The sequence below is a fragment of the Podarcis liolepis genome (assembly GCF_965112155.1).
Source record: "Podarcis liolepis genome assembly, chromosome: 14".
Classification (NCBI taxonomy): Eukaryota; Metazoa; Chordata; class Lepidosauria; order Squamata; family Lacertidae; genus Podarcis; species Podarcis liolepis.
Genome location: NC_139569.1, coordinates 30,705,117 through 30,729,708, shown reverse-complemented (window position 1 = coordinate 30,729,708; position 24,592 = coordinate 30,705,117). Strand labels below are relative to the sequence as shown.

The 24,592-nt window shown below is 44.4% G+C and overlaps 1 protein-coding gene across 3 annotated transcripts in view; it reads right to left on the bottom strand.

The window, feature by feature from the left end:
* MCTP2 (multiple C2 and transmembrane domain containing 2) overlaps nucleotides 1-24,592 on the bottom strand; it is a 117,379-nt gene that overhangs the window by 26,996 nt on the left and 65,791 nt on the right. For all 3 annotated transcript variants that reach the window (XR_014519050.1, XM_083475037.1, XM_083475038.1), the window contains exons 17-18: nucleotides 23,135-23,254; nucleotides 1,595-1,717 (exon numbers count right to left, since the gene is read on the bottom strand). Coding sequence is in view for 2 of the 3 variants with exons in the window: in XM_083475037.1 (XP_083331163.1) it covers nucleotides 1,595-1,717; nucleotides 23,135-23,254 (243 nt within the window). In the remaining variant the exon portion in view is untranslated. The remainder of the gene's footprint in view (nucleotides 1-1,594; nucleotides 1,718-23,134; nucleotides 23,255-24,592) is intronic.

The following is a 24,592-nucleotide window of genomic DNA, read 5'->3' as shown; positions in this document are numbered from 1 at the left end:
GTAACACCTCCAGCAACTATCCTAAATTGATAGATTGAATTTGTACTGAAGACTTGTCTGAACAAGCTATGTGCTGCCTGTGGGGTTTGCTTTTAAGGAAACACATATAGGGCCGTATTCAACAATAGTCCTACTCATAGGAGATGTACTGAAATTAGAGGACATGGCTAAGTTAGGTCCACACATTTCTAACCGACCTAGCTGAAAATAACCCATAGGGCTGTTATAAAGAAACTTGGCACAACAAGCAATGATAGGGCTGCCATACGTCTGGTGTTTTGTCCTGGATCAATAGGAAAAGCGCTTTTGGGGCATTTGTGTAAAAAACACTCAACAACTTTAAAGTCGCTCTTTTTGCTTTGGCAGCCAAAAAGCTAAGAAAAAAGACCTTGGACAATATAGCAGTAAACTGTAAGGGGGACACAGGGATCTAAACAGAGACCATTATTGTGGCACGACACCCCTTTTACTTTTTAACACCCCTATTTATTTTTGATTCAGATTTGTCATGGCCAGTGGCTAGTACAAGAAAGTTATTTGAATTGGAAATAAAAAAAGCTCAACAACTTTCAGAGTGTGCTGGGTTTTTTTTACTTTTTGAAATATGGCACCCTAAGCAATGAAGGCAGGGAAATAAAGTCAGAGAAACTTTGTTTTTGATTCAAGCTATGTGTGTGAATGCTAGGGGTGGAAGGCCCTATTAATTTCAGTTTTCCTGGGTTTCTGATTTTTCTAATCCTAAATTCCCCTCTTCGCATTTTTCAGCAATTTGGTTTTTTCTGCAATATAATACAGTGCTACCTCTGGATGTGAACGGGATCCGTTCTGGAGCCCCGTTTGCATCATGAGCAGAACGCAACCCACGTCTGCACATGCACGGGTCATGGGTCGCTGCATCTGCGCATGCGTGTGATGTCATTCTGAGCGTCTGCGCATGCGCGAGCAGTGAAACCCGGAAGTAACCCATTCCGTTACTTTCGGGATGCAACCCGAAAAGATTCAACCTGAAGCAAATGTAACAAGAGGTATGACTAATAATGCATTTCTTAGTGCTATCTTCACTGATATCTTCATTTTCATGCACCCTTTCCTCTAACATGTGTGTTTTTGTAGACATTGTTGGCTGGAAAACTGCACTGCAAAATTCAACTAAGTGTAAATTTTGAAGGATAGTTGTGTTTGGGTGTGCGTAGTGTACATTTGAAAGATTTGGCTTTAAATGTGTACTGAATCAAATTCCTCCTCCATCCCTAGTAAAAACCAAGAGGTTAAGCCTTAATCAAGGTAAACTAGAAGTGAGGACTCTTTTGTCTTCCAGATGCTGTTGGAATCCCAACACACATCAGCCCCAGCAAGCTGATGGTGTCAGGGATGATAGGAACTGTAGTCCATCGACACCAGGGGACCCAAGGAAGTACAACTCAAATCAGCCCCTGCTCTCATGACCAGTGGTCAAGGATCATGGGAGTTGTAGTCTATCAACATCTGGAGGGTCACAAACTCCCCATCCCTGGATTCACCTATATAACAACACACCACTGTTCCATACTAAATTACAACCAGAACCTGAAATATTAAGCACAACTTAACTTACCTGGGGGTCTTGTGCGCTGGACACTTTCTCTGGAGAGATGAGGGAGAAGTTGTAAGCAAAAAGGAGCAGTAAAGCCAAGGGCACCATGTACAAATCAAAATGCCAAACCGTGACAACGAATACCTGAATGAAACAAAGGAAGACAGAAGGGGCTATTTACATCATTTGATGAAAAGAAAAGAGGGGAAGGAAGAAAAGGGAGGTGTGAAGAACAAAGCTTCTGATTCTTCATTCCTATGTGCATCCTTGAAGCTCCGCTAACCTCTTATCTCTCCCACTTTTGCATTCATGTGAAGATAATCACCTTGGATGTTTCCATGTTCCAAGTGCACCATGTCATCCATTAGAACTGTTAGCGTTACCTTCTACTTTTGATTTTATTCTCATTGTAGGGATGTACAATTATGTAAACAAACAAGAAAAGAGAGACCTTGATGAAAGTTGAAAAAAACAAGAGAGAAAAAGAACAAGAAGGGGGGGGGAATGGAACACTCATTGAAACTGGATAGAAGAAATGCCTGTCACCTGCAGAACCACAGTAAAAAAAGAATGTCAGGAGCCAGGCTGCCATCTTGATAACACAGCACTCAAGTTGTAATTAGCTTAAAGATTTATTGCAATACAAACACTCAGCCTCGGACACCTATCTGTATGTCCATGACTTATGAATCGGTTGACCCTTCTGGGGAGTGGTTCCGGTTATGGCAGAATATCCGGACCCTATGCCCTTTCTGTTTCCAGCTTTGTTTTCTAAGACCTTTCCCATATGTCTGCTCCTTGGATGAATTAACTCCCCTTACAGTGTGGAACTGCTTTCCCTCTCGCCTTCTGACATTGCCTGTGTCACTTGAGAGAGCTAGTTGCTCTCTAGCACACTCTCTGCATTCCTGTCATTCTCAAAGTGAGGGGAGTTGATAAACTACCGTTCACAGCTGTCTGGGAAGAATGCGAACCTCTCTCTTGTTGGCTGCTTCCTGACTCCTCTTGAGCTCTTATACCTTGAGGAGAAGTGTTCATGACAAAGGATGTCTCCTATCTGGTTGCTTTCGTTAGACATGAGCCATGATGTTATAATAATAATAATTTATTATTTATACCCCACCCATCTGGCTGAGTTTCCCCAGCCACTCTGGGCAGCTCCCAATCAAGTGTTAAAAACAATACAGCATTAAATACTAAAAACTTCCCTAAGCAGGGCTGCCTTCAGATGTCTTCTAAAAGTCAGATAGTTGTTTATTTCCTTGACATCTGATGGGAGGGCATTCTACAGGGCGGGCGCCACTACCAAGAAGGCCCTCTGCCTGCTTCCCTGTAACCTCACTTCTCGCAATGAGGGAACTGTCAGAAGGCCCTCGGCGCTGGATCTCAGTGTCCAGGCTGAATGATGGGGGTGGAGACACTCCTTCAGGTATACAGGACCGAGGCTGTTTAGGGCTTTAAAGGTCAGCACCAACACTTTGAATTGTGCTCGGAAACGTACTGGGAGCCAATGCAGATCTCTCTGCATTACCCGTTCAGGGCCAATAGCATAAAAAGAACCTGCTTGGATTAGGCCCATGCCACATCTACTCTAGCATCCTGTTCTCGCAGTGATGCCCATGGGAAGCCCACAAGAGCCCTCTTCCCCTCTGTGGTTTCTAGCAACTTGTATTCAGAAGCATTACTGGCCTCTATCATGGTTAGGAGCGATTGATAGCCATGAGTTTGTCCCATTCTCTTTCAAAGCCATCCAAGCTGGTGAGCGTGAGTTCCATAGTCATGTTCATTCTGCTTCCCCAAGTAGCCAGTATTGGAGATCCATCTCCAGTTCCCAAAGTAGCCAGTATTGGAGAGCCAGTATGGGGAACCTCAGGTCTGGGGGCCACGTGGAGCTAGTCACACTTATCTGGCCCTTGGGACTCCCCCACAAGATGTACTCCTTCCTGAGTCACACCCCTCACCCTCCTCCGGTGCTTTCGCCTGTGTGCAATTTGTCCTTGAACTCCAAGAGTACTTCTTGTTGGGAGGGTAGAGAGGGGAGTATGAGTTTCTGTAGAAATTGTACAAAAGATAACAATCACGTTCAGTGTTCTTTCCACTTCTGCCTCTGGACCCAAGCACCCCATGACATATGGCCTCCAAATGGCTGCCCTGGAAGAAATGGGGCTCTCTGGCTGAAAATGGTTCTCTCCCTAACCCCCACGTTACCTGATTGCCCATCTCTTTTAATTTTTTTGCATAAAGCAGCCATGGCAGGTCCCAATTCAAATCAGGACCTGTAACACTGGTGAAAAGCATGCCCTCCAAACTTATCTAATGAAGCCAAGGATAGTTGTTTGGTTGTGAGTTTTATTGTGGGGGGTTTTCTTTGCAAGGGAGGGGAAAGCGCAAGTTTTTCTCTGGCAAAAGGAATGAAAGGAAAATAAGATACACAAGGGAAGAGACCAGGATCTAGAGAAGGGATGGCCAACACGGTGTCCTTCAGCTGTTACTGGACTCCAGTTCCCATCAGAAGTGGTTATAGGGTAGCGCAACCAGTTTTGCCACAACAGTGCTGTAAAATGGAGCGTGAGAGGCAGGGACACTGAATTTTAGCACCACACAAAGGGTATCACTGAAGTTTGAGAGCCCCAAGTCCACCACTGCAGTGATCAGGGATGGCAGGAGGTGCAGTCCAACAATGTCTTGAGGGTACCACACATTGACTGGAGTAATAAGGTTTTGTGTTGGCACAAGGGCTGGTGTAAACGTCTCCCTGTTTGGGGATTCACCCAATCTGAAGGGGTACATTGGGCAAATCTTGAAATCCTTACAATGGCAGGAAGGGGTTGAATTATTGCCATGTCTTTTTCCAAGAGGGGGAAAAAATGATGTAGGATTTGCTTTAGAAAGCTTTAGAAAGGCAAATGCATTAATTTTTTTAAAAAACCCTCCTTCCCACTGAAAGATGCCTCCCCTAAATGCAGTTGAAATGGCACCACAGAGGCAACTTCGAATTATCTACCTGTGTACAGAGGTGCATGTTGTAGGCAGTTGTTTTCATCTTCTAGGTCTTAACACAAGAAACGAATAGCATCTATGCATAGCAGAGGGTGGGAGATAGATAGAGCATAATAAGAAAAGGGGAAAGAAATCTGTTGCCATCAGCTGCCTTTGCCACCACTTGGCCCCTCCTCCCAGTCAGCAGCAGCATCAATGCAGGCAATGGGAAGTCAGCTGAAGCACCTAGAGGTGGCTATAGACAAAGCAGAAGACTGGGGGAGGGGGAAGTGTTTCTACACATGAATCATAGAGTTGGAAGGGACCACAAGGGTCATCTAGTCATCATGCAGGAATTTGCCCAATGTGTGCAGCTCAAACCCACAACCCTGAGATTAAGAGTTAAGAGAGGGCCTTCTTGGTAGTGGCACCCACCCTGTGGAATGCCCTCCCACCAGATGTCAAAGAGAACAACAACTACCAGACTTTTAGATGACATCTGAAGGCAGCCCTGTTTAGGAAAGCTTTTAATGTTTATTATTATTATTATTATTATTATTATTATTATTATTATTATTCCAACTCACAAAGGCACTCACCTTAACCCAGGCATAGGCAAACTCAGCCCTCCAGATGTTTTGGGACTACAACTCCCATCATCCCTAGCTGACAGGATCAGTGGTCAGGGATGATGGGAGTTGTAGTCCCAAAACATCTGTAGGGCCAAGTTTGCCTATGCCTGCCTTAACCTGTTCCTCTCCATACATTTCAGCCCACCGCTGCTTTTCAAGATAAAAAAAAAGGCTCCTATAGTTGTTATCTTTCAGGGATTAAACCAGATTGGCAGGTACCGTTCTGAGCAGTCAAATAGCCAGGGGAGAATGCATTAGACAGTTGCTCCCTCTGCTCTGTCTGAAACCAGCTGCTTTGCCTGGTAAGAGAGTTGTATGCAATGCCAGCTATAATGCACAGAACTGACTTAAGTTCATTAATTTCAGTGGGTGTCTCTGACAAGAACTAGAACAGGATAAACCTAGAGTGCCTGATGGCAGGAGGACAAATTCTCGGAACTATATTTTACACATAGTTTTGCATTTAGGAAGGAAGCTTCTGATTTGGGTGCATGTATAGATTTGCTGAGTTCTCTTTCACATGCACCAGTTTTAATCCTGTTGATTCTCTCATGCAGCTTTTATCATTTTTTGCTTTTGCAGTTTTATTTTAATTGCTTAATTCGTTTTGGGAATGCGATTTAAGGGCAGTATAGCACTGCTTTGAAACAAAGAAATAAATAAAACTAACATGCATGTTTCCCATTTGAATTTTCAGCAAAAAAGAAAAGAAGAGAGAGAAAGAGAGAGAGAGAGAGAGAGAGAGAGAGAGAGAGAGAGAGAGAGAGAGAGAAACGTCGCACCTACAATTTTACGAGGAACGAAGCTGAAATCCCCACGCGGCTGTTCCAAAATTTCTGAGCTGGAGAACAGATACAACTTGCAAGTTGAAAGGAAGGGCAGGCCAGAGAGTCATCCCGGGTGTTTTAGTAATTAAAGAAAAGTGCATAATGAACCATATGCCCAAAAGGGGCCTGTTTTTCATGCAGGACAGATTTTTGTTTGAATTTTTAATTTTTATATACAGATGAAACACTGGGCGGGATGAAGCAACTGTGTGAGGTAACGCACCATGCAGTAGAGGAAGAAGAGGAAACAGTCAATGTGAGGATGAGCTGAGCATCCTTCGATGATTATGTGTCTAGATTTCACTATTTTGAGACAAAGAATTTTTTTTTTAAAAAAAAGCATCCTTCTCTCCTTTGAGCAACTGTTTTAGGCATCTGTTCAAAGTCTCCATGAAAGAGATATTGACAGCTTTTTAGGCTGAACAGTCCAGGAAGAAAAGAACAGAATGCTGCCTGCCAATTTTTTTTATTTTTTATTTTAAATCAGGCTGACCCCACGGGACAAACAACAAGGATTCTTCTGCTATTTGTTGGACCCACCGCGTTGCCTCAACCACTCTGGTTTGGTGGAAAACCTGCCTTTGAAGCTCTAGCCAACACGTTGAACAACAGCAAGCCCAGCGCTTAAGCTCCGGAGTCTCTAAACTTCATTTGTTGTCATTTTCATTCCTTGGCTTCCCTGTTCCAAGGGAAGCTAGGAGTGTTTAACAAAGCTAAAAATAAAAGCCACAAACCTATCAATAAAACCAATTTACATATACACAATAAAACACCAAGTTACCCCGCATATTTTTATTATCATCATGTTTAATACAGCTAAATTCCCAGTGAAGGCTGTCCAGCTTTGCCCACATGCACACTGCATATTTGAACCACTATGATAACACTTTAAACATTCATAGCTCCCCCCCAAAAAATAATTTTGGGATCTGTAGTTAGTTAAGGGTGCTGAGAGTTTTGGGGAGAGCTCCTCCCAAAGCTATAGGTCCCAGAGTTCCCTGTGAAGAGGGATTTATAGCTCTGTGATGGGAATAGGGGTCTCCTAACAACTCTCAGAACCCTTAACAAACTACACTTCCCAGAATTCTTTGGGGGAAGCCATGTCTGCTTAATGTGTTATCACGGTTTTCTGAAATTATGGTGCAAACATGGCTCTAGATAAGGTGATGTGGCTTCCTTTGAGATTTAAGATTTGGGGGTTTTTGTATGTTTTATTTACTGTATCGGTCAAGTTTTTATTTGTATGTATAATTCTTATGCATATGTTTTAAGTTGCCCACAACCTGACCTTGGTTGCCATATGATTACTGATTTATCAGCTTCCCTATATGTCCTGAGGTGACACAAAAATATTAAAAAAGCATGATGGACGCATATAGAATTAGGTATGATGTAGAGAAGGTGGATAAAGAACAGCTTTTTCTCTCTAATAACACTGGAACTCGGGGACATCCAATGAAGATTCAGGATACTGGAAGATTCAGGACATTCAAAAGGAAGTCCTGCACACAGAACATTGTTAAACTATAAAATTTGCTCTCCCCAGTTGCGATGGCCTTCAAAAAAAGGGATTAGAAAAAGTCATAGGGAGTGGGATTCAAAGAAAGATAGGAGTTTTTTCTCCTTCCTAATACCAGAACATTGGCCCTTGTGACTCTCCATAGGCAACTCCCTTCTACTGCCACATAAACTTTCCCCAAGCCGTATCTGTATCCATCACCAGCCAGTGTGTAGAAACTATCCTGTTCTGAAAAGGGGAAAGGCATATTTGTTGCTCTGCCTCTGGACTCACCCACCTCTGGCATGTGGCCCCTGGAAGGTTGCCCAGAAGGATATGCGGCCCTCAGGCTGAAAAAGGTTCCACACTGTGTGTCTTATGGAGCTGATGGGAAGTGGAGTCCAACATCTGGAGGACATTAGGTTGGTTGACCCTGAGTTTCAAGGGTACTTAGGAGAATATTCTCCCTCTATTTCTGCAGGACAATGAAGGTGATATATGAGAGACACCCAATATGTCTCCACCTTTGGGAAGCAGTCTAGGGGACTGCTTAACACTTGAGACTTTGTGCTGACCATCAGGCAATGGCTTTTTCCACCTGCTTTGCCCCACCCCCAGCCCTAGGAGCCTTCAGAATAGAGCTTGCTGCCATGGGCATTATGTGTATGTGTCTTTTGATGAACTGAGTGGAATATTATGAATCATGGAGATGGGGAGTGTGGGTGCGCGTGAATTTCCACAGTGCTTAGTTTGTTAGTCTGTTAATTGTTAATGCTGTTAGTATTACTTTGTGGATTATGAGTGCTGCAGTGCTTTGTGAATCTCAAAATATGACTTTTGTTGTGGTTGTGTTGTTTAACTTAGTTTTTTAGTTGTTTTGTTAATGGTGTTTTATAGAAGGTGGTTGTTTTACAGATAATTTGTTCATTGTTATACATGGTTTATGTTGTAATTGTGATGTTCTATTATGGACTTGTTATTTATTGTTTGTGACTCGGGGAGTGAAAAGCGGACTAGAAATATAATAAATGAAATGTAATGAATTTACCTCCCTGCTGTTTGTCTGCTCAAAGTCGTCATCAACAGCAGCTTTTCTCATAGATACAGGGACCCTGTACCGTTTCCCTCTCCAGGTAGGAAAGCAGCTTATGAAAAGCAATTTTGAGCAGGGAAAAACTGGAAAGGAAAGGGTTGAGCAGCCCTTCTCCTACTGCTATTCCACTCCCCACTGCTGTATCTGATGCTCCATTTCATTTAAAAGAAGCCATGGAGAAAGGCAGCTCACATTCATCCTTGCTTATTGTCTAGTCTGAACCAAAGTTAACCAAGACTGAAACACTACTTAGTATTCTGATTGTATACACTTCCACAATCCTTTGCTTTGCTTGTCACATTATTTTTTTTCCTCAACGGCATCTCTCCCCTTTTTTAAATTATGCAGGTGACCAATGTGATAATGAAACACTTTGGCACTGTTTTGATCCTTCAGATATAATGACAATTAGCACTATGCAGCATCTATCCTAATGCTTGCTCCATTTAATGAAATGCTTATCGTAGTAGAAGGAGTCTCACAGTTTTGGAGGGATCTGTATATGAATGATTAAAAAGAAACTGGCCCGTTTTTGTACACACACACAGACACCACTGCTCTGTTTCCAAGACTCAAGGACACTTGACAACAGTTCTGCACTGTACAGGTGGATCTGTGCACATTAAAGGGATAACACTGGGAAGAAGACATCATTGACTGGCATCAGAACATATGAAGCTGTCTCATACTGAGAAAGACCACTGGCTACTGGTCCACAAATAATGAACTAAAACCAAGGAATTTCACAATTCACTCACTAGAAGTAGCTTGAATCCAATGGCCAATGATGGGCAACCCAACAGTTATGGTTGGACTACAGCTCCTACCATCTCTGACCATTGACCATACTGGGTGGGTCTGATGGAAGTTTGACTCCAACCATCTCTGGAGGGCTACAGATTGCCCACACCTCCTTTAATTAATTGTGTTTATACCATTTGACACATCTTCCAAGGAACTCAGGGCATCCAACTCACCACTTCCAGGCCTGCCTGGGCAAACTTGTTATCATATAGTTTAATCCAGGAATGGAGAATCTGTGACCCTTCATATGTTGCTAGATGACAACTCCCAGACCATCAGCCATGACGGCTGGGGCTGATGAGCACTGGAATTCAACAGCACCCAAAGAGTACCCTCTTGTCCACTATGGCATTTTAGAGGGTTGGGTCTAAATGTACAAAGCTACCCCAGCTACGGAATCATCTCCTCTGTAATACTTGTCTGGAACCAACTTTGTTAACTTTTAGGCTCCATTAAGGGTTTTGGGTTGTTTTTTGTTTTTGTTTTTTGCCTATAATTTTATTTATTAATATTGAGGATTTTGCTGCTGTTTCTATGAGTTTGATGGGGTTTTTTCTCTTTTATGTTGCACACTGCTATTTTATCATTTGTTGCTTAATTTTACTTTTCAAATCATATTTATATTGGGTTTTGTTTTCTCCATTCAATTGTAAACTGTCTTGGCAGGTTCTCAAAAGTTTGTCAGCATTTTAGTGCCGGTTATTTCATTCATACATACATACACACACACACACACACACACACAGAGGCATGCAATTTTGCCTAGTGTACATATTTTAAAATTATTATTATAAGCATTCTTGTGTACATTTATCTGTATTAGATACATTTTGGAGCGTATTGCCTGGTTGGAGAATTGCATTGCAAAATTCAGGGAAGTGAGAATTTTGAAGGATGGCTGCATGGCAGTTCACGTATTGTTTCAGGAAGTGCGAATTAGGTAGAGTCACAATATAAATGTGAGCTGAACCAAAATTCCCCACCCCACAATCCCACTTACAGGCTGAGCTCTCGGCATAATATCAGTCTGAAGAAGTACGCACAGTCCTTCCGGATAAGGTCTTGCTTAACCAGAGGTGCAGCGGCCAAGGGTTAAAGACTTGTTCCTATTTCTGCAAAAGGGTTCCTGTCTTCAGCATCCTAGGGTTGGCCAATCAGCATGAAAGGTGGAGCCTTTTAGCCACTGAGAAGAAGCCTTCTCACCTTTTGTGCTGGTTGGAACCAAACACAATGAAAAGAGGTGAGTCAGCCAGTGAGGATTGGCTCCTTGGGTCAATCTGGAGAAGGCAACCAGGAATGCTGGTATGCTCCAGAGCTAAGCATTCGGTTTTCAGAGAATAGTGTGGCAAGTTATGTTAAGTACAATGGAACTTCAAAGCAAAAGCAACTGACGTTGCTTCAAAAGAAGATATTTGAGCACTCCAAATCATTTGCCCAGAAAATAGTAGATCTAGCTGAAAGTCAACCTGTGGAGAGCTGCAAGGGTTGTTGCAACACACCCATAAGTACAATTATTGTCTAATTATAAGATTGTTGTATAATCTTAAAAGGTTGTATAATGGTATGGCCATGAAAGCACTCAGCTGTGACAATTTCTGAATTTACCACTACACTACTTTGACTTGACTTAAAAGGGCCCAACTTCCTCGCCTATTGCGAAAGAGCAGAGTGGCCTCTTATCTTTCTGGGTCTTTTGCAGTTGAGTCCTCCAGGGAAGTTAGGGCCACATCCTGGCTCCCCAGGCTCATCTGATAGTAGGATTTCTGTGTACCCTTCTCCTTCAGGTTATATGTATTATTTATTCACTACACTCACCTCCTTTACCTGATGAAGAGAACTCCTGGTCCCTGACAAAACCCTTGTCAAGCCTGCTCGCTTTTTGTTTGTTTTGATGCTTTGCTGATCGGTTGGCAAACCCACGCAGCCCCCCGTCTATCAGAATTTCAGTAGTTGTGTGTTAACACAGCTCAAATAGCCTCACAGCTGAAGACGAAACGTGCATCCAGTTATCAAGATTTTGTACAAGTTGTACTGCAGATCAAGGCTGAAGCAACAGATAAGCCAACGGGGCTAGAAAATAACTTGGGGGGTGGGGGAGAGAGCAATTCTGCCAGAATGAACCGAAGCAATAACAACAAAGGGTGAAAGGGATATAATATTTTGGACTTTCCCCCCATTTGTGATTGTATATCGCCACCTACAGGAATTTCCCACCTCTCCCCTCCTTGGAAACTGTATAAAGATTCTGGCTGATGCTTCTAGACTATTTCACAAAGTTATTTAACAGGGAACTCAATTGGAAGTGTGTGTGTGTGTGTGTGTAAGGGCCAGGATTTCCCACCAGACATAGAATGAAGCATTTTGACTAGGCCAGTTGTAATAAATGAACACTTCTTAGCATTGACTCAAGATTCATTTCAAGTGTTCAGAGCCTTTCATGTGAATACCCTCAAAAATGTGCTCACAACTAGCCCCAAATTGCGGTAGCAAATTATGTGGGAATGGGGTGCAAGATGTTTATTTAACTTCATTAAATTAAAAAAATTAAAACATTTTTAAAAAATGAATTAAATTTATTAGTCTCTTATCACCCAAAAGGTTTCCAAGTGACTTGCACTGGAAAAAAATACATTTTTTTTTCCTGTCATCAACATAGCAATATGTAGTTAACTGAGCTACATGGAACTTTTCCATCAGTTCTGTAGAATTAAGAAACATAGGCCATAGTCCCGTTAAAGTGTACAGAAATTATTATGGACATTACTTTCTTGCAGAAGCCAGAATGGATAGTTCTCAGCATTCTTGACTTTGCCAAGTTGGTGTCCCTCACCTGTTTGGAACTGCAGACTCCCATCAGCCCTGTCAGAGGTGTCAAGTTGCCCCCAAGACTGAGGGGGCACACACATGACATCACGTTGTCTGGAGGAGGATGAGAGATCTGGAGGAGCGGGCCACTGAAGCCATGCCTCGCTCAGCTCTGTGCCCGGCCTACTCTAGAGGACACTATGTTGACAAAGAAACAGAATCTGGCCTGTGTGAGCAGGTGGTGGGCTAACCCTTACTCGCAGGGTCTCCATAATGGGCTACACTCCTCCAAGTCTCCCTCTTACTCTCTGTAAGTTTCCATGTGCATGCACACATACCACTTATAAGAACATAACAACAGCCTCCTGGATCAGTGGCCCATCTAGTCCAACATTCTGTTCTCAACATGGTCTGTGGGAAACCCATAAGCAGGAGCCAAGCACAACAGCACTCTCACCCCCTGCAAGCTAGACCTGAGCACAACAGCAGCACTCTGCTCACCTGCGATTCCTAGCCACTGGCATTCAAAGGCAAAATGCCTCTGTTGCAGCTAGTAGCCACTGATAGGGTTCTCCTCCATGAATCTGCCTAATCCTCTTTTAAAGCCATCCAAGATGATGACCATTTCTGCCTCCTGTGGGAATGAATCCCATGGTTTCATCTTCCAACATTCAGCATCATTGGATGTCCATGAGGACAAGTGTTACGAGGAAGAAAAACCTTTTTCTATCCATTTTCTCGATGCCATGCATACTTATATAAACTTCTATCAAGTCACCTCTAACTCAGCTTCTCTCTAAACTTGTTGTTTAGTCGTTTAGTTGTGTCCGACTCTTTGTGACCCCATGGACCAGAGCACGCCAGACACTCCTGTCTTCCACTGCCTCCCACAGTTTGGTCAAACTCATGCTGGTAGCTTCAAGAACACTGTCCAACCATCTTGTCCTCTGGCGTCCCCTTCTCCTTGTGCCCTCCATCTTTCCCAACATCAGGGTCTTTTCCAGGGAGTCTTCTCTTCTCATGAGGTGGCCAAAGTATTGGAGCCTCAGCTTCAGGATCTGTCCTTCCAGTGAGCACTCAGGGCTGATTTCCTTAAGAATGGATAGGTTTGATCTTCTTGCAGTCCATGGGACTCTCAAGAGTCTCCTCCAGCACCATAATTCAAAAGCATCAATTCTTCGGTGATCAGCCTTCTTTATGGTCCAGCTCTCACTTCCATACATCACTACTAGGAAAACCATAGCTTTAACTATACGAAGCTTTGTCGGCAAGGTGATGTCTCTGCTTTTTAAGATGCTGTCTAGGTTTGTCATTGCTCTCTCTAAACTAGAAGGTCCCAAATGCTGCAACCTTTCCTCATAGGGTGGACCCTCCATCCCCCTTATCATTTTGGTTGCCCTTTTCTGAACCCTTTCCAACTCTATTGTATTCTTTTTGATATGTGGCAACCAGAACTGTACACAGCATAATGAGGGACATGCTGATAGTTTATACAGAGAAGCCAACAAAATATTTGGTACTGGTAACAAAATATTGGAATATCAGTATCAGAAACATTCCTCCTCCTATGATAGCAGCCATTCTCATTGGCTAGGCTTGTAAGGGCTGATGGAAGTTGTAGTTCAACAATACCTGGAGGGACAATGATTGTGCACACCTGTCATAGAGCACTCTATTTCCCCCCCCTCCCATAGGGCATCGACAGTTTGCTTGCCTAATGCAGCCACATCACCACTTGGAAGTTCTGCCTTAGCTTTAAGGTTTTAATAAAGAGAGAGGGAAAGAAAGAGGGAGACCCTGGCTACCTCGTCAAATATTAAAAACCCTCACCTAAGAGTGCTGGGACTTTCATGCACCCACAAAGATTTCCTCACAACCACTCCCACACTGCAGCCCCAAATATTATGAAAATGGGTGAGCCCAATGTTTCACCCCAAGTGATTATCAAGAAACAAATGCAATGATTTCCCATGATGGAAAATGAACCACCACATAATGTTGTGTTGGAGGAAAATGGGTTGTCAGCCCTAACATCTGGTGGCCTGGACCCAATGACAGGGAGGGAGCCAAAATGCATCTCCTGATGCAAAGCACAGGAAGATCATAACCCTGGCAGATCATAAGAACATATCCACAGCCTCCTGGATCAGGCTAGTGCCCCATCTAGTCCAGCATCCTTGGCCTCACAGTGGCCAACCAGATGTCTGTGGGGAGCCTGCAAGGAGGACCTAAGTGCAACAGCACTCTCTCCACTCATGATTCCTGGCAAGTGGGATTCAGAGGCAGTCCTGAGATAGATGGTCTGACTTGGCACACAGCTGTTTCCCATGTCCTAAATCAGCCTCTCCCATGGGAGATGCAATAGTCCATAAGAACACAGGAAGAGCAATGCTGGACCAGGCCCAATTAGTGCAACATCCTGTTCTCACAGTGGCCAACCAGACGCCTCTGGGATGCCTGCAAGCAAGACCTGAGTCCTCTCCATGCCTGTTATTCTCAGAAAGTAATACTCAGGGGCCTACAGCTGCCAATGGTGGAGGTAAAACATAGCCATCATGGCTAGTATTCCACATCCATTCTTGTAATATAGAAGCTCTCCCCACCGCCACCACAAACATCAATAGGCATTTTATGGGTATTAAAATAAAGAGATGCAGTACATAAAAATAAATTCTGGCAACTATCGTGAGTAAAAAACAAACAAACACACAATTCAAGGCAAGTGAAAAACAGCCCACAGACAGCACTGAGCAACAGAGGTGGGTGAAGGGACCACGATGGGGGGTTTCTCTCTCCAGAAAACATCGGATCAGGCAGCTAAAATTATTGCTGCCGTTCTCTTGTAACTGTCACCTGTGGTGGGTATAATTACAGGTTACTGCCGCCAGCACGCCCACCTCATATGGCAGTAAAAAGGGCCCACTGCTTGCCAAGCCCAGGCGCACAATGGAGAAGACGCACCATCTAACTGAGTCCAAAAAAGAGAACAGCCAGGGAGACTAATAAAAATGACAGCTTAGAAACAAAAGTGATAAAGCTCTGAAGCTTCGGAAACCAACCAGCACACACACACACAAGCTAGCTAGCTGGCAATGTAAGTACTGAGCTCAGTTCTCTGACAGTTCAGGGCAATGCAAGCAGTTTGAATTGTCTCCTTGTTTCCTTTCTGCTGGGTTTGGGTTTTTTAGTTCTTCCTTCCTGCCGTAAAATGCTTGCACAAGTTATTAAGGGCCAGGAGGGTGGACCAAATCAGCAAAATGAAACGAAAGGCATGACTAGCAAGCCACGAAGAGTATTCAAAATGGAACAAAGGTTAGCTTCAGAAAGGCTGTATCTCAGTGGTAGATCATCTGCTTTGCATGAAGAAGGTTCAGTCTCTGACATCTCCATGTTCTTTGCATGAAACCTTGGAAAGCCACTGCCGGTCAGTGTAGACCATGGGTAGGCAAACTAAGGCCTGGGGGCCGGATCTGGCCCAATCACCTTCTAAATCCGGTCCACGGACGGTCCGGGAATCAGAGTGTTTTACATGAGTAGAATGTATGCTTTTATTTAAAATGCACCTCTGGGTTATTTGTGGGGCATATGAATTCATTCTTTTTCCAAAATATAGTCTGGCCCCCCGCAAGGTCTGAGCGACAGCGGAGCAGCCCCCTGTTGAAAAAGTTTGCTGACCCCTGCTGTAGACAATACTGAGGTAGTTGGATCAAAAGCACCCTCCATGTTTCTAAAGGCACCTTATTGCTCTCTCTTCCCGTGCACCACAGCATCAATGCACAAAAATAAAAGTATCCACCATTTGTGGCTCAGCACACTTGGAAGATCATAGGTGGCCAGTGTGGAACACTAGATAAATATGAAAAGCTTGATCCAGCAGGCTCTCCTTATGTTCTTATGGGTAAGTTGCAATGTTCAGAGCAGGAAAAATATGACATATATAGGGTCTGTACCACTTGGCCCACCCAAGCTAAAACTCTGCATGCACAGAAGATATAAATATGTTCATTGGAGGCATCACCAATTGTCATGAGAGACAGAACTAGACCTGCCTCCCCCTCCAAATCCTGTCCAGCCAGTCAGTCAAAGCAGCACCTGGAGATCATCTACCTCCCCAGACTTTGGTAATAATAATAATAATAATAATAATAATAATAATAATAATAATAATAATAATTTATTATTTATACCCCGCCCATCTGGCTGGGCCTCCCCAGCCACTCTGGGCGGCTTCCATAAAAACCAAAAATACAGTAAAATATCACATGTTAAAAACTTCCCTGAACAGGGCTGCCTTAAGATGTCTTCTGAATGTCAGGTAGTTGTTTATTGCTTTGACATCTGCTGGAAGGGCGTTCCACAGGGCGGGCGCCACTACTGAGAAGGCCCTCTGCCTGGATCCCTGTAGCTTTGCTTCTCGCAATGAGGGAACCGCCAGAAGGCCCTCTGCGCTGGACCTCAGCGTCCGGGCAGAATGATGGGGGTGGAGACGCTCCTTCAGGTATACTGGACCGAGGCCGTTTAGGGCTTTAAAGGTCAGCACCAACACTTTGAATTGTGCTTGGAAACGTACTGGGAGCCAATGTAGGTCTTTCAAGACTGGTGTTATATGGTCTCGGCAGCTGCCCCCAGTCACCAGTCTAGCTGCCGCATTCTGGATTAGTTGTAGTTTCCGAGTCACCTTCAAAGGTAGCCCCACGTAGAGTGCATTGCAGTAGTCCAAGCGGGAGATAACCAGAGCATGCACCACTCTGGCGAGACAGTCCGCAGGCAGATAGGGTCTCAGCCTACGTACCAGATGGAGCTGGTAAACAGCTGCCCTGGACACAGATTTGACCTGTGCCTCCATGGACAGCTGTGAGTCCAAAATGACTCCCAGGCTGCGCACCTGGTCCTTCAGGGGCACAGTTACCCCATTCAGGACCAGGGAATCCTCCACACCTGCCCGCCTCCTGTCCCCCCAAAACAGTACTTCTGTCTTGTCAGGATTCAACCTCAATCTGTTAGCCGCCATCCATCTTCCAACCACCTCCAGACACTCACGCAGGACCTTCACCGCCTTCACTGGTTCTGATGCTCTTTCCCCATCAGAGGGAGGAGCCAGCACTTCAGCTTCACCATAAAAGCCTGCCAAGTTTGGAAATGGTCGGACCACCACCTTCCTACTCTGCTCCTGTGTTGTAGCCTCCCTCTCCCAATCCTCTTCACCTTCCACCAGAATCTGCCCTCCTGGGTTTTACCCAAAGAGGCTGAGACACTCATGACAGCATGCAAAATAATGGGGGATGACCACTAGCCTATATGTTTGTAATGGGGAGAAGGACTATAATTTATCGAATAGGAAGAGATGTACATCAGAGGCTATTGACCATGACAGACATATAAAGCTTTTTCATATGATACCTATGTGGTTGACCTATGAAGAGCCCTGCTAAGGGTCCAGCATCCCACAATGCTGTGGTTTCCCACAATGGCCAACTAAATGCCTATGGGAATCCCACAAGCCTATGGGAAGCCCACAAGGTGATAGCAGTTGTATGGTGGGGTACTGGTTAGTGTCAGAGACTGGCTAAATGAGGAATATTGATTGGTGGGAGTTGGGTGGGCTCCAAAGACTTAGATACCAGATTCTGGTGGTGGGAGACTGAAGAGAAATCTGCAGAAGAGACAAGCTGGGAGCTGGGTTGAGTGATCAAAGGGGGGCCAAGAGAAGGAGGCCCTTCCAGGACACAGTTAGAGGCTGAGAGTCACAGCATGAGCACAGACCGTCCCAGTCCTCCTGACTCTCCTCCCCCTTTGACACCCTGTTCGAGGAGAGTCTTGCACATTTGCTGAGCAACAGATCAGGCAGGCCCAGCGGAGGAGCTCACCCCATCAATGAAGGTTTTGTCTTCTTGGGAAGGATCCAGACTGAAAGGCTAGAAGGAGAGGGTGCAGCTAGTGGTCAGCTTCAGTAACATCTCAGCTGGATTAATACAGGCCGGAGGACTCTGCTGCATTGTTATTTTCTGTTAATAAAGAGCTAATTGGATTCTGTGCCTCCCATGTGTGTGCCTGCCCTGTGGTTGACCTGGCTCGTTGATGGCTCCTTGACAGTTAAGAGTGCTGGACTAGGACCTGAGAGACCAGGGTTCAAATCCTCGCTCTGCCATGAAGCTCACTGGGTGAGCTCGGGCCAGTCACTGCCTCTCAATCGAGCTCACAGGGTTATTGTGGGAGTTAAATGAGGGAAAGAACCATGTGTGCCATATCTTGAGCCCCTTGGAGAAAAATGTGGGACATAAATGCTATAAATAAATAGTGTTCTGCCATAGGTGACCCCACTGCAGCTGGTAGTCAGTGGCATGTTGCCTCTGAACTGAGAGGTTTTATATGTGGTCAATAGTGATGGCTTTTTCCCTAAACTAAAGGTAAAGGGACCCCTGACCATTAGGTCCAGTCGTGGCCAACTCTGGGGTTGTGGCGCTCATCTCGCTTTACTGGCCGAGGGAGCCGGTGTACAGCTTCTGGGTCATGTGGCCAGCATGACTAAGCCACTTCTGGCGAACCAGAGCAGCACACGGAAACGCCGCTTACCTTCCCGCCGGAGCAGTACCTATTAATCTACTTGCACTTTGACGTGCTTTCGAACTGCTAGGTTGGCAGGAGCAGGGACCGAGCAACGGGAGCTCACCCCGTTGCAGGGATTCGAACCTCTGACCTTCTGATCCGCAAGTCCTAGGCTCTGTGGTTTAACCCACAGCACCACCCACGTCCCTCTTTCCCTAAACTAAAAAGTCCCAAATGCTGCAACTTTTCCACATAACAGAGTTACTCCATCCCCTTGAACATTGCCCTTTTCTAAACCTTTCCAATTCTACAGGGGTTTTTTTTCGAGGTGAGGTGACCAAGTCTATTTTAGCTGATGAACATGATTTTTATTTTGTTTTGTGAGAGTAGGAAATCAAGAAGTCTGCTACCAGATGGTGCCCTCTGATTTCACGTTTAGAATTCAGCTGGACTGGTAAAAAAAACCTTTGACTTAGTTCAAAACTGGTGATGGGGATATGCCCTCCATCTGAGGGCCCCACCCTCAATATCTGCTTTCTGAGGTGGCTGCCTTACTCTGCCTAATGGTAGAGCTATCACTGTAGAAAACTCACATTGGTTCTCTCTATTTACCCTCCTGTATCATCAAGGCTGGTGAGGCTGCTTAAGCCTTCATTCAAGAAAGGCATATTTCATAAGAAAAAGCCCCAGCTTGCATAGAAACTTGTCTGTACAGACTTTTGAAGGGCTGGAGGAAGGGTGGAGGAGAGACAGTCGAATACAACGTCCTTTTAATTTCCCTCATATTACAGTAATTGCATTAAGAAAACTGTAATTTCATTAAATGGCATAATTACCATTAATACTTGGCAAACTGTCAATAGAAGGGGTAATTATTCCGGAGAAAAAATTATAAGCAGAATGTGCAACGATGCATAATTCCTCACAACAGCAATTCAACGCTTAAAATTTACCTTTTAAATGTTTTTAAAATATGTATTACCCAGTGGTAGCAATTAGCTCCATGTGGCAGGCGTAACTTTCAGGACCAAAAATCTGCAGAGGGAGCTTTTCAGCAGAGATTTAGAAGGCAATTCAAAGCAACTTCCCAAACACTATTAAAAGGGGGAATCTTGGAATATGTTTCACTTTTGCATTCATTAGGAGAAGCACACACAAAAATGTGTATAAATTTTCATGCACTTTTAGGTTTTTTAAAGAAAAGTTTCCAAACTCATACAGGAATGCAACAGACTGAACTTTTTGCATTGGATCAGATTGTTATTACATATGTGATCTTTGCTGTCTATTTAGTTGTTTCTTCAGCTTGTAAACTGCCTTGGGTATAGTAATACAGAAAGGCGGCATACAAATTGAAAGTGAAATGAAAATGAGCTCATGATTGGGGAAAATGAGAAATCAAGAGAAACTGAAAATTTACAGGTTCAGCCATCCCTAGATCCTGGTCATGTACCTGCCCACCACCATACTAGCCAGCTGTTTCCATCAGAAGACAGAAAACATCCTTATAAAAACAACTAAACATTAATATATGATCGATTAAAACAAAGAGATCATGAAAACATATATGGAATTGTTGTTAATTGTTTTGTCATTGAGGCTCTTAACTGCGAGATTGCTTCAATATATTTTGTGGGGTGAGACTCCTAAATGAAATCATATAAATTAAATATATGAATTTGTGTGCTTGTGTGTGTGTGTGTGTGTGTGTGTGTGTGTGTGGATGAGAGCGGAGGATGTGGATTTGAAGTTACAATTGGAAAAAAACAACAGTGGGATTTTGGCTGCTGGGACTTGCTGATGAGACTCTTTCCTATTTTTATTTTCAACCAATATAAGCTAAAGAGTGAGAGAATGACCAAAGATGATGAGAATCAGGGCAGAATTATTTCCTGCATAATTCTGGCAAGTGGCACACCCAAGAGCTGCTAGGGTGTAACCAAACCGTTAATTTAAAGAAAACGAGGCTTTGCAGAAACTCAGAGATGGAACGGAAAAGGTCTATCAACATATCCTGACAAATCAGCCCAGAATCATATCCACCCACTAAGGGCAGGTCACAATTTAGAACCAGAACACAAACTTCTGCAAAATGAGCAAGTGACTCTAAATCAAGACTGAGAATTTATTTCAATAACACACCAAGATCATTTTATCAATGGTCAACCATATACAGTTAAGTAATATGAATAATAATTATAAAAAAGGACAGTGCTGAATTCTCTCTTGTTCTACTGCAGGGGTGAGGAACCCCATTCAGCACAGAGGGTGAGAAGTCTTCTTCTCCATGGCTAAAAAGTGCCCCTTTCAGGCTGACTGAGGGGCTCCAGGACACTGCAGAAAGGGGGCTTGCTGCAGAAATAGTAATTGGTCTGTGACTGCCAGGGCCTGGACTGAGAAGGAATGGTGAAGACCACCCACCCCTTCCTGAACCTTCCCAAGAACAGGAGGACAGTGTTGATTTAGAATAGTGTTTGCAGAAGGTCATAGAGAAGCTGCAGAGAGGAAGAGCTAGGAAATATTGGGAGAGCAGCAGGAAGAAAAAGCACCAGGGGAGAGACAGCTGACAGACTCAGTGTCTTTGGAAAGCATTCATGAACTGCTCTCCCCCCCCCCGACCCTGCGTGCATTGAGAGTAGTAGAACAGAAAGCTCAGAGGCAGAAAGCACATGTCTGCCAGCGCAGGGATGTAGTAGAATAGGAGAGACAGAGGGGTGGGACTTTACTTGGAGCTACACCATTATCTGAGAGTCCGTTTCTCTCTGTGAATTTTGAATAAAATAACATGGTAAGAACTTCTTGTTTTCCCACTGCTGGCTGCCAGCCATGAGGGAGGAAGAGCCTGACAGTGTCCCCGCTCCCCCCGCGCAACCGCAGACTGCTAAACCCCTGATTGGGACTCCCCAAGCTCACGAACCCTCTCTGACCCAGCTCTTAGACTTCCTTCTGTCATTTTACCTGGCTGGAATGTGTCCAAGTGTGGTAACACCTCTTGTTTGCCTGGGTGAAGGATGGACAGAGATGTCTGTGCCTGGTCATACTCTCTTTTCCCACACCAAGCACTGGTATGTGGTCCCCATGAGGAAATGCATCCCTTGGAATGGAAAGTGCTCCCCACTGCTGCCTTAGTACTTTATACTATACAAAGGCATATATATCAAATCTGTTGCTCATATTAGGCAACGTCCATCACTGAAACATACCCACTGCCTCAGAAGGTTACCCACAAGGGAATGTGACCTTCAGGCTGAAAAGGGTCCCATCACTGCTTCCATAACATGGTATTGGTGTCACAGCACAGTGAAGCTAATCAGATTTGGTGACATGACGACCTTGTTAAGAGCAAACAGAAGACTAGCTCTCACTGACTTGGTCAATGGCTGCTGAAGGGGCTCATAGGCAAAGCTATCACATTAGGGCCAAGTGTAGGCAAGATCTTTGTCTATGACGTGTGACTATGTGCAAAGATTTCAGTGTGTTTGTGTACATATATTATGTAACGCCACACACCAGATTCTGCATCAAAATGCAATTTTGTTGCTTGCATACAAATAAATAAGCAGATTTACCTTTTCCTGATTGTTCTGCACAACTTGGGAAAGGCCAGCTGCTATATGGATGTTGGTAGACCCATCCCCAAATATTGACAATCTACCAGACACTGCCGAAACAATTTCTAGTTCTTACGGCTGCAAATATCCATTTGGAACTTGTGGTTTTGAATATATGTTATCAGGACATTTGATTCTGCACCTAATACTAGATTTTGTGGCAGGATTTATATGCTTGCCTGGAAATGTAATGTAAACTTTACCCTAGAGTTAATGGTGACTACTCTTCCATTGCCAAGAAAGGGGACAGATTTGCAAATAATTTGCACATGCTAGTTTATATGTATATATCCCAATGTAGGGAGAATGGTTTTTATCCAACTGAGTTCGACTCACAGTAGACCAATTAAAATTAATGAGTATATCTAATTTAGGCCCCTTGATTTCAATAGGTTTACTCTAAGTAAAATGTCATTGGATGCTACCCAATTTCTGTAATTTGAACAGAGATTTTGCCACAGTGGGAAAGAATGTGACCAGGAGACCTGTTTGCTCCCTCAGTCTGCTTTCCAAATGCTGTTAACTGAGGGTGGGGGACAAATTCTAAGCCCAAGCTCTTCCTCCCTATGGTTCTTTATCTCCAAATTAGACTTAGACCTCCAAATAGAGGTGCAATTCAACTCCACATGGCTCTCTGAAATATAAATAACCCATTCTTCCAGACACATACACAACCCATCATAACAAGGAGCATTTCACAGTCATCTACTGAGAAAAGTCATTTATGAGAACACATTTAATTCTGTGAGAAGGCTTAGCCACTTACCACAAATGCTATCACACTCCTTACGGGAGATTCCCACAGAAAGCAGCTTTGGAGAAACTGTATCATGTTCCATATTGCCATAGTGATTCTTTTCACACGGTCAACGTTTCTCGACAAGATCTGGTGAGCATGAGGTGGGAGGGAAAAGAAGATTCAAAACAAGGAGGACTTTAAAAACAAAACAAAAAGGAACAGGGGCATGATAAAAATAAATAAATAAATAAATAAATAAAGCAAGCTCTTGCATATCTATCTAACCTTTCTGCATGTGGAAATGCCCTCTCTAGTTAAGTCTGTGTGCTTGGAATGTGTCAACAAATCTCTTTACTCCTCCCTGACTATTCCACCAACGCTAAAGGACAAAATGATAGGAGACAACTATTGAAGGGAGGCAGGTAGCTACAGCAGGACGATCACTGGCTGGGAGGTAGGTACCAACGTTAGCCTCCCCAGCCCTTTGCCACTGCACCGTTAGAACAGCAGCCTGGTGTAGAGGCACGTTTTGGCTACCCAGAGGCAGAGCTACCTGCTCCGGCACCCGGGGTGGTGCGGGGGTGGGGCTAGCCAGCCCATGAGCATCCCTAGCTGCCCGCCACCTCCGTGGCGAGCACCGGGGGGCGCTAGCCTCCCACTGCCCATGGTGAGTGTCCAGGGGGCGTGGCAAGCATGGGGGTGCGCCAATGTCACCCCTCCCGGGATGACACCCAGAGCGGGCCGCACCCCCTGTAACCCCCTTCCTCCGCCAGTGTGGCCACCTAGCCTGACCTGTGAAGAGTAAAAACTTTGCCACAGCTGTAGCTGATTTCAGGGGCAGAGGGCATGGTATTTATTTGGAAGCGATTGTGGGTGGTGAGTTAACACCAAATGAGCTGTTCGAGAGAGGAGGTCACAGTTTTGGGTCTCGCCTTTGGCATGTGATGAGGCTGAGGGAACTCCCCGTGGCAACTGGCTGTTGACTTGCTCCTAGGTCAGAGACTGGAGCATGCAATGCATGTAAGTGAGTTAACCCAATTTGCAAGTGAGAGGTGGATTGCTGGGGAGCCACATCTGTAAGTAAGAGCCTGAATGCAGATTCAGGACAACTGGTGAGTTTTTGATGATTTTGCTATTTTATATTGTTTTGATTGTTTTAGTGCATTTATTGCAGCTCTCTTTCGTATCAATAGGCTGTGCAACTGTCTGAGAGCCCTTAGACCAAAAGCAGTCTATGTACAGTGGTACCTCGGGCTACAGACGCTTCAAGTTACAAACACTTCAGGTTACAGACTCCGCTAACCTGGAAGTAGTACCTCGGGTTAAAAACTTTGCTTCAGGATGAGAACAAAAATCGCGCCGTGGCAGCATGGTGGCAGCGGGAGGCCCCATTAGCTAAAGTGGTACCTCAGGTTAAGAACAGTTTCAGGTTAAGAATGGACCTCCAGAACGAATTAAGTTCGTAACCAGAGGTAACACTGTATA